This window comes from Grampus griseus (genome assembly GCF_964374135.1).
Source record: "Grampus griseus genome assembly, chromosome: 10".
In the NCBI taxonomy this organism is placed as follows: Eukaryota; Metazoa; Chordata; class Mammalia; order Artiodactyla; family Delphinidae; genus Grampus; species Grampus griseus.
In genome coordinates this window covers 102,923,602-102,933,659 of record NC_139004.1, presented here as the reverse complement: position 1 = coordinate 102,933,659, position 10,058 = coordinate 102,923,602, and the positions used below count along the sequence as shown (strand labels likewise).

The following is a 10,058-nucleotide window of genomic DNA, read 5'->3' as shown; positions in this document are numbered from 1 at the left end:
CCCTCTCCTCCGTGGCGCCCAAGGACACGTGGCCGGCCTTCCTCCTGAGCCGGCTCAGCCTCAGAGTTTCCACGTAGAGCCTTAGACCTCATCTTGGAAATCTGATCTCTGAGGTGCTGTGCAGCCAGGGCAGGAGGTCCTCTGGGAGCCCTGGAGGGATAGGGCCTGGGGCCTGGCCTGTGCAAGCCGCGTGGCCACAGGAGCCAGGCGAGCAGGCACTGAAACTCGAGGCAGGCAGGCGGCCCTGTTCGGACCTCCAGAAACTCAAGTCAGAAAAGCTCCTGCCCGCAGGAAGCATGCACCCCCTCACTGCCCGGCAGGCCTGCTGTGCCCGTGGCCGGGAGCAGAGCCCGTGCGAGCAGCCGCGTGCGTGGCTCAGGTGACATGGGCGGCCCCTCGGCCCTCACTGCCCGCCTGTGGCCTCTGTGCTGGGAGCCGTGGGGCAGCTCTCCTCTCCTGTGGGGCGGGCCGTGCACCAGCCACCGCCCACAGGAGAGCTCATCCTCCCACGGCTTCCAAGAAGAACCAGGCCCCGGGAACTAGACTGCGGCCAACGGTCACAGCCCCTCCTGCAGGCACCTCTGCCAGGGGCCTCGTTGGCATGAGGACTGAGGGGCCCGGGGAAACGCGCCCCACTCCAGTCCCACCGCCGGCCCCACCTGCTGACCCCACCCCTGCCTGCTGGAGGCCCTTCCTGGGCCGAGTCCCCACCAGGCTGAGTCTTCAGCAAGCTCACGTGCAGGGGAAACGGCTGAGCTGCCCATCTCCACCCAAGGGTCAGCCCATGGCCCAGGTTAGAGGCTGGCTTCCTGACACGAGAGCCAGGAGGTGGGCGTGTGACAACGTCCAAGGGTCAGCAGAAGCCTCGGCGCACGCTGCAACACGCACCAGTGCCTGGTTCCGCAGAGCCCCAGACGGACTGTCCCTTGGGCAGTACCCCCCTCACTCCCCTGCCCCAAACCCTCTGGGGCGTGCCATCACCCTGCCCCGAGCCTGTGGCCAGCACACGTCCATGTCACCCGTTCCTTTCACCCGGCACACAGCAGGTCCCGGGGTACACAGGGCGAGAGCTGCGTCCGCCCTCAGAAAGCCACATCCTAACAGTTGGAGTTCTGTGGTGCCCACCAAGCCTCTGGGACTTGCCGCAGTTTCCCTCTGTCTGTCTGCCTGCCAAACTCCTGTTCATCCTGCAAAGCCCAGCTCAAGGAGAGAAACATCTAAAAGCCCGTAAGAAGGGGAGAGAATAAATTACAGCATCTCCTTTCTGTGGAAAGGAACTAGGAGAATATCCTTTACATCCTGAGTTAGAAGAAACTCCAGGATGTGCTGTTGAGGGGGAAAAAAAGACAAGAAGCAGAACAATGTACGCTATTTGTGTTTAAAGGCAGAGTCAGGGGAGGGATAAAAAATGGACTGTACGTCATGAAAAGGCCTAGCAAGTTCTCATGAAACTCAACATCTATGTATCCTATGCTCAGCTATTCCACTCCTGGGTATTTACCCCAGAGAAATAAGATGGGATGCCACCCAGAGACTCGTACAAAAAGACCAACAAACAGCACTACCCCACACAGCATCACACTCCGACGTCACAACAACTGCTGACACGAGGGCTGGGATCTCACAATTCAAAGGCGGTTGAAAGAAACCAATCACAAAAGAGATGTCCACACGCTATGATCCCATTTTTATGATGTTGCAGAGCAGGCAAAGCTGATCTGTGGTGGGAAAAACCAGAACAGTGATGCCTCTGGTTAGCGGGTTGGAGATTGACTGGGCAGAGGCCTAAGGGAGCTTTCTGGGGTGACAGGAACATGCTTGACACGACCTGGGTTTCATTTATCAAAACTCATGGAATTGTCCACTTAGGGTTAGTGCAGTTCACTGTGTACACATTTAACCTTTTAAAAAACAAACAAATATCCAACTCTAGGTAACTGTACATATGCCGAAGTATTAAAAGTACATATATGCATGATGTGGCCTGATGTCTGCAACTGACTGTGAAATGCTTAAGACAGGATAAAAATGGACTGAAGGATGGAGGGAAGACGGAGAGCACCCAGGTGACAGGGGTACGGGTATTCACAGGTTCCTGCAACTGCTTTTTCCTTTTGAAAATTGAGATATAATTGACATACATTATATTAGTTTCAGGTGTACAACATGATTCAACATTTGTATATACTGCAAAATGATCACCACAATAAGTCTAGTTAACTAACATCCAACACCACGCACAGTTAGTTACACATTTGTTTCCCCTTGTGATGAAAACTTTTTAAGACCTCTCTCAGCAACTTTCAAATATGCAATACAGTGTTATTCACTATCATCACCATGCTCTACATTACATCCCCAGGACTTATTTATTTTATAACTGCAAGTTTGTACCTTCACCCATTTGACCCCTTCACCCATTTCACCCAGCCCCTCCCTCCCGCCTCTGGCAACTACCGACCTGTCCCTGTATCTGCGAGCTTGGTTTTTTTGTTTTGCTTTTTAGATTCCACATATAAGTGGGATCACAGGTAGCTGGCTTTCTGTGTCTGATTTGTTTCACTCAGCGTATTGCTAAGTCGTGGATACGTAGTAAAGCCCGGGCCTCTGCCCATTCTCTCCTCTCTGCTCCAGAGCCCTGCAACTTTCCTTATCTTTGAAATTTCTCCTAATAAATGCTGGGAAGCATAGGGTGGCTGACGGCAGGGGGCGAAGGAGGTTGTTCACCTACATCGCTTTGCACTTTTTACATTTTGATCCATGTTCATATATATATATATATATATATATTTTTTTTTTTTTTTTAATTAAAAGCCCAGCTCAGTAAGCTTTCCCTGACTGCTCTCTTCCCACGTGCGCGTTCGGTCACACACTCCCTCCCTGCCCGGCCCCGGCCTGGCCAGGCTTGCCCACGCCCCCTTGAGGAGGGGCGGGGCGGGCGGCGCGCGGCGGGGAGGCTGCGGAGACCCCGGAAAGGGGGAGGAGGGCCTGGCGCGACCCCAGCAGCTGCTCGCCCCTGTCACCTCCTCGGGGAAGCCCTCCAGTCCGCCCCCGAAGCACCGGCTCACACTGCTTCCCTGCGGCCTGCCGGCAGCTGTCCGGAGCCTGTACGCCCTCTCGCACGGGGCCGGGGGGAGCGTGCGGGCTACCGGGCCAGACCCGGGGTTTTCAGAGACGCCGGGCCGTGGGCGAGGCTGGCGGCCCGCGGGTGGAGGTCTCACAGCTGTCCCCCTGCCCAACCCTCGTGCGGGGCCGCGCATGCGTGTCCTGGGACCGGCGGTCCCGCGCGCGCCCCCCGCACCGCAGCATCCCCATTAATCACTAGGCGACGGCTGTGTCGAGCGGGCAGCCGGCGGGCGCCCACCGGCGCATCTTATCGCGTCGGCCCAGCCGCAGTGCGCGCCGCCCATTGATCGCGCCGGCCGGGCCGGGGTCAGCGCGGGCCGGGAGCCTGACAGCGAATCCATCGCCGCAGACGCGCGCTGACGGCGGCCCGGGCAGCGCGGCCCGGCCATTAATCACTGCGCCTGCCGCGAGTGACGGCCAGGGCGACAGGACCAGCCGGCGACAGCCAGCCCGGCGGCCGCCCTCCCCGCGCCCCGGCACCCTGCACCCTGTCCCTGGGGCCTGCTATCCCCAATAAATGGAGGAGGCAAGACGACGACTGGATGGGTGGACCCCGTTCTACCTCTCAGTGGGCCTGTTCCCAGACACCAAAGGGAGGGCTGGGCTGGGACAACGCGGACAGCCACTCCTCCCCTCTGGTTGCCCAGCCCTGCCTGGGCCTCACTGGGGATGGGGGGCCTGGGGCCCAGGGAGGCCCAGCACATCATTCGTGGACGTGGTGGACGCGGAGGCAAAAGCCCACGCCTCTGCCCGTTCTCTCCCCTCTGCTCCAGAGCCTGTGGGCCCTGAGCTGGGGCTTATCCTGCTGGGCTTAACAGAAGCGTCCAGCCACAGGGGACCTCCAGGCCTTGCCAGGGCCTGCCCTCTGGGATCGGGAAGGGCAGAGCCTAACGGCTTCCAGCTCCTGTTGGATAAAGTGTGACCTTCGCTTCTTCCAAGAGGGACAGGGATCGGGAACTCTTCTCTGAATCATAGTATCTCGAGTGCCTGATGCAGCCACATGTCACCCCACCAAGTCCGCACACAGACCTACGCGATATGACTGCCCCCATCCTACAGAGGAGGAAACCAAAGCTCTAGGACCAGAGGGATCAAGGGCCAAACAATCCAAACCGCGCCCCTGCCTGCCATGCCCCCTGGACCCCTCTGCTCCCCTCTCCCACCTGCCGCCTCTGCCTGGAATCCCTCCAGGGCAGGGGCTGCTCAGGCTGGTCCAGATGCAGGGTTGGGTGCCCAGCATCTGGTGCTTTCCTGGCAGAGGCCCGCTGGGGTCTGAGACATGGAGGCCAGCAGGGAGTGCCCCCCACCACTGTGCGGCTCCATTTTATTAGAAAAATAACCAGTAAGTCACCATCATCTGTTTAATCCTAAAAACCAAAATATTCTAAGAACCAATCTAGGGGGTGTAACCTAAGAGGTGTGGTGGTGAAAAGACACCGGGGCTGAGAAAACGAAGGAGAAGCCAAGGTGGCTCCCCAGCGAGGGCCAGGGACCCATCTTTCAAGAGCCCCTCCGGCCCGCTCGCATTCCTGGCCATTAGCACAGGAACAGGGAGCTGGGGTTCACGCAAACACTCCTCAGCCACCCAACTCGCTTGCTGGGAGGCACCCAAGAGAGCCCAGGCCCAGAGGCTGGAAAAACAGCCACTTCCTACAACCAGCCCCCACCCCGCCTCACGTTAATATTACAATTCTTCACGACAGAGCTGAAATAGTGCAAAAAATGGGGCTGCTGTAATTGTTGGTAGCTTGTGTGTCAGCCTGATAAGATATAACAAATATTTTCCTCCCCACCAGGGTCTGTTTCCGCCTTGGTAATGGATGGAGAAACTTCTCATAGTCGGCGAGGGATCGGTCGTAAAAACTTCGCCTGGAAGATTAATGTAATAATCACAGGCTTTGCTGGAAAAAATAGGAGGGATTAAAATAACCCAACCTTCCTACCTGTCCAGAACCATCTCCCTCACTGTGGAGCACAGACGAACGAGGAGGCCATCTCTCTGGGCACCACCAAGGCCAGGAGACCTGAGGAGCAGGACAGGGGTCCATGACCACACATGGCCGTCCTCCCCAGGACTGCTCTGGACGGCACGGCCCCTGTGCAGCTGGGAAGATCTCCGCCCAAGCTGGGCTGGAGGAGGAGGTCCAGCCAGGGCAGAGCCTGGTTCTGTCCTCTAGGGTATGACTTTCCTCACACCAGCCCTGCCTGCCTCACCTGCCCGGCACAGAGGTCAGGGCTCGAAGGCCCCTCCAACACCTTGGCACACTGAGGAAGGCAGGTTAGCCACAGGGGTTAGGAGCACAGACACCAACCGGCTGATTCATCCTTACTAGCTGCGCAAGTGACTTAACCAGTACCCATCCCGCGGGGCTCCTGAGAGAACGCGGAAGGAAATGCACAGCACCACACAGGCCCTAGTACACGACGGGCTCTCGCTGCGTCTTAGGCATCACTCTTCCTTTGTTCCAATGTGGCTTAAGTTGGGAGACCGGAGACACAGGTGCAGCCTTGGAGGAGACGGGTAGCCACGTCAGGCCTGAGCGCACAGCCCTGGCCTCAGGAAGCGTCCCACCACCCCTCCCTGTGCCTGGGTGCCTCACACACACCCCCAAGAGCCCCACGCTGGGATCTCCCTCAGGGGCGGGGCCACAGAAGATCCATTTTGGCAGCATGAATTCGCTTGGGGCCTTCTCAGGGCCTGGCGGCCCTCCAAGGGCTGGACGGATCCCCAGGCCTCAGCCCTCCTGCCCGGCCTCCTGCACACGCTCAGGTGATTGTCACTACATGGGGAACAGCGGTGCTGGCCGGCTTGCATTAAGGTGGTGATTAGATCAAGATGACCATCTTTGTTTGGTCCCCTCTCCCACACACAGTAACAGCAGGAGGACCCTGCCCGTGTGGCACTGCTGCTGGGCTGAGCCCTGCCTCAAATGAGCAGCACTGCGCTGGAGACAAGGACCGGGCCTGGCACACAGCACACTGTGAAGTCTGCCAGGCGCTCCACTGCCCCTCCCTCCCAGTCGCAGTGAGGGGGGCCCAGCAGAGGGACACAGGAGCCAACTGACAGGGGTCCCAACGGTCAAAGCTGGAACAATTTGAGCAACAAAATAAAGGCATATTGGGTTATAACCCAAATATATAATAAATTTCCGTGAGTCCATCCTGATAGAAATGACTGAATAAATGAGCAAATGGGGAGAACAGGTGACCTCAGCCCTCCCGGAGGTGGAGCAAGCTCCCCTCCCCTCTGTGAGGGCTGTGCTTAGAGACGCCTTCCCAGAAGGACAGTGAGGAAAGGGAGATGGAGAAACCCAACAGCACATCCTCAGCCGGGTGATCGAGGTCAACACAACAGCCGTGAGCCTACCGGCGGCCGCACCTTTGACAGGACGTGATGGAAATGTCCCTTTCCCTGTGCTCTTCCTCCCAGTGACCCTCAATCCCAGTTTAATTATGAGAAAAACATCAAACAAGCCCCACTGAGGGATATTGGACAGAGTACCTGACCAGCACTCCTCAAAACCGTCAAGGTCATCAAAGACAAGGAACGTCTGAGCAACTGTCACAGCCAGGAAACCACAAGAGACATGACGACTGAATGTGACGCGGGCCCTGGACGGACCCTGGGACAGAGAGGACAGCGGATCACTGAGAAAGCATGCACAAAGCACAAGGACACGTGCTGCGGGCTCATCGCACACGACAAACATGCCACGTGGCTGTAAGATGTTGACAGCAAGGGACCCCTGCACCATCTTCACAGCAATTCTGTACATCTCCAGCTGCTCTAAAACACAAAGTTTACTCCTTAAAAAATTAAAAGAAAAGTCAGACAGGTATCATCAAAATAACCTATCAGGGTTTATTAGAAAACACACGAGATAAGGCAGGGTTTCTTCAAAGCAACCACGGGATGAGTCACGATAACTTAAAAAGAAACTCTTCCACACTAACTGACAGCGCTGCCACCCGCCCGAGTGGGGAAAGCCCAGCCCGGGGGCAAGCCGCCTACCCACAGGCCAGAGCGGGAGCAGGCCTACCCGGAGTCTCCGTGCAGAAGACCCCGGCCGTCTCACTTCATGTACTTGTCCTGCTGGTCAGCCAGGATTTTGGCTGAGGACTTGGCGTCGTAGAAGAGCTCACTGATCTCCTCGACGTGCTCCTTCTCAATGCCGTCCTTCCCGTTGATCTTGGCCAGCAGGTTGGCCGGGGTCAGCAGCTGCACCGCGTACCTAGAGCGGCCGGGGCCAAGGCAGGTGTGAAGCAGGGCCACGGATGGGAGCCCCCTCCCCAAGTCAGCAGGTGCACTGAGGGAGCTGCAGAAGCTTGTGCCAGCTGCTGCAGACACAGCAGACAAGGGGAGAGTTGCACTTTTCAGAGACCTGGAGTCATAGCCTCACCAGGGAGGGGCCAGAAGCCACCGGCATGACGTATAAGCCCTGCTCCCGGAACCTGTCACTGCCTAGAGATCCTCCCCTCCAGTAGGAGGCCCTCCACCACTGCTGGGAAGGGACCACAATCCTGGATGTCTACAGCGGCAAGCAGGCAACGCCAGGGTCCAGATCGGGACAGGGACCATGGCGGAGAAATGAACACACAGCCCCATGAAAACAAAGGCCCCAACCAAAGGCAAAAAGTCCAGGAGTTTCTGAAAGCACCACTCCACCCAAACAAAACAGCCTGCATTCTGCTTCAACCTTAGGAGCGAGGAACTGACTCAAAGGGAAACGGCCAGGCCGAACACTGTGAAGTCATGACTCATAAGCAGTCAGGACACTGAGAAGGGTCACCCTCCAAGCAACTGGCTTCCGGCCGCTGGTGGGCAGTCAGGAGAGCCACCTCTGCCTGTGCTCCTCCCCGCCCAGCAGACGCTGCAGCACAGGGCCGGAGCAGAGGGGCTGTCTGCCCTGCACCCGGTCTCCGGTTCCGTCCATCTCCTCCACGCAGGGGGCCACCAGGCAGAGCACGCTCTCCACCAGCAGGACCGTCTGCTACAGGACGGGGGGGACTTAACCTGTCGCTCAGCTTTCTCAACACCACTGTCTAGCTGTGCTGCACCTGCCGCAGGATGAGACCCACCATCCTGGAAGGGCAGGCACGGTCCCGCGCCCTGGGAAGGTGCTGGTGGGGTCCGGGCACGGCCAGCTCACCTCAGAGTGGTCTTGGTACCGATCTCCCCCAGGTGGTTCAGCGCCTCCTCACTGATGTTGATTCCCTCTGTCTGGGCTCGGATTTTAATGATCTTTTGGAGGAGAAACACTGTGATCAACAGTGACAGACCTCAAGTGTTCCCATCCCACCTCCTAATAGCACAGATGCCCCAAGCGGGGCCGGTGGGGCAGAGCCGACCCCGCGGGCGCTGCTGTCCTCGCACAAGTCGGGGGCACAGCCCCACGCCGACTGGAAGGCAGCTGGTACCCCGAGGTGTGCACCAGGGCGGCGCTGCCCCTGCGCCCACCCTGCCTGCCCCGGCTCCCTCAGCGGCAGCTAACCTCCCCAGCAGGGGCACCGCCACCTCTAAGCACTCAGGCAAGAAGAGACCCTTCTTATTTGCTTGACAAATGCGATGCTTAAATAAAATCTAAAAGTTACTTTTAAGCATTTACCAGCTCTCATAACATCACTGGGAGATATCTCATCTGTCAAGAAAGAAGAGGCTGACGCTTGTGCAGTTTGAGATCCTGGTAAAGTTGGAGGAGAAGCAGGCTGGCGTGGGGACACAGTAACACAAGTGGCACCAGGATCCTGCAGGCGCACAGCACTGAGTGATAAGGGGCAGCAGGATAATGATGCTGTGTGTTGTGGCGCTGAGATAACTCGAGGGCTTCGAGCCTCATATAATACAGGAATGCTTCACTTTGGCAGCTTCGTAAACAAGTTATCAAGAAGCCCCTGTTTAAATTAAAGCCATAAACACACCCGGGATACAGGCGTGGAAGTGGGAAAGACTGGGCCCCCAGCCAAGCCTCACAAGGGGAGAGGGCCCAGAGGGTTAGGAGGTGGACACTTCAAACGGGCGTTCGGCTCTCAGGCAGAGACCCCGAGGGCAGGAGCTGCAGGGGTACGGAGGTTAGCGTCTGGTGACCCTGGTTAAGGGGACCCAGCATGGCAGCCGCTGTCAATGAGAAAGGCCCGGCTCGGTAGGAACCAGGTCCCGCAGATGTCAGCAGTGAGCGGACGGGGGGCCGAGGTGGACGGGCCGGCACGTACCAGGCAAGGTAGCCCCGCTGCTGCAACCAGCGCCGCCAGGGCTGAGGCCCGGGTGCCGGCAGGAAAGGCTCTCATTTCGTCAAGAGAGACTTGGAACTCAGATTTTTGTATGAAATGTCCTGACTGCTGAATGTTGTCAACTTATTTAAACATTTCACAAACACTGCACTGGCCACATCTGTTCAGCCAGAGGGCTGCCAGGTGTGACCTCTGTCAAAAGAATCTTAGTACGTGCGTGAGGCGTCCACTGTCTGGGGTCCAAAGTGAAATGCAGCTAAGCAGAGACGTTACTGGACGGGCACAAGGACGGCAGGGAAAGGAGAGAGCAGAAGGCTCCAGCCACAGGACTCCCCTCCGGCCATGACCGTCACAGCTGGGCAGCTCTGTGCTCCCAAATAGAAAGAGCTTCTCACCCACAGTTGGGATGACCAAGGAGTCCCCTGGGGGCCTTTGGAAACTCTAGGAGACGCAAACATTGGGTTCTGGAACCTGGTCTGGGGAAGAGCACCAGCCCGGAGCATCTGGCCTTCGGTGAGCCACGGTGACACTGGAGGGCTGTCAGGGATGCTCTGCTCTCATTCTCTCTAGAGCAGGTCAGAGCAATCCCAGGAGCTCCTGTTTCAGACCGCTCGGAAACGGACAGTTCATAAATTAGATCTTTAATCATTTAATAACCTGCAGGGATAGTTTATGAGGGTGTCGGTGCTGACGGCAGAGTACAC

The 10,058-nt window shown here is 57.6% G+C and overlaps 1 protein-coding gene across 1 annotated transcript in view; it reads right to left on the bottom strand.

The window, feature by feature from the left end:
- Positions 1–6,965: 6,965 nt before the first annotated feature.
- Positions 6,966–10,058, bottom strand: part of RUVBL1 (RuvB like AAA ATPase 1) — a 35,861-nt gene continuing 32,768 nt past the window's right edge. The window contains exons 10-11 of the mRNA XM_082663680.1: positions 8,277–8,368; positions 6,966–7,358 (exon numbers count right to left, since the gene is read on the bottom strand). Of these exons, the coding sequence (XP_082519806.1) occupies positions 7,199–7,358; positions 8,277–8,368 (252 nt within the window). The 3' untranslated portion in view covers positions 6,966–7,198. The remainder of the gene's footprint in view (positions 7,359–8,276; positions 8,369–10,058) is intronic.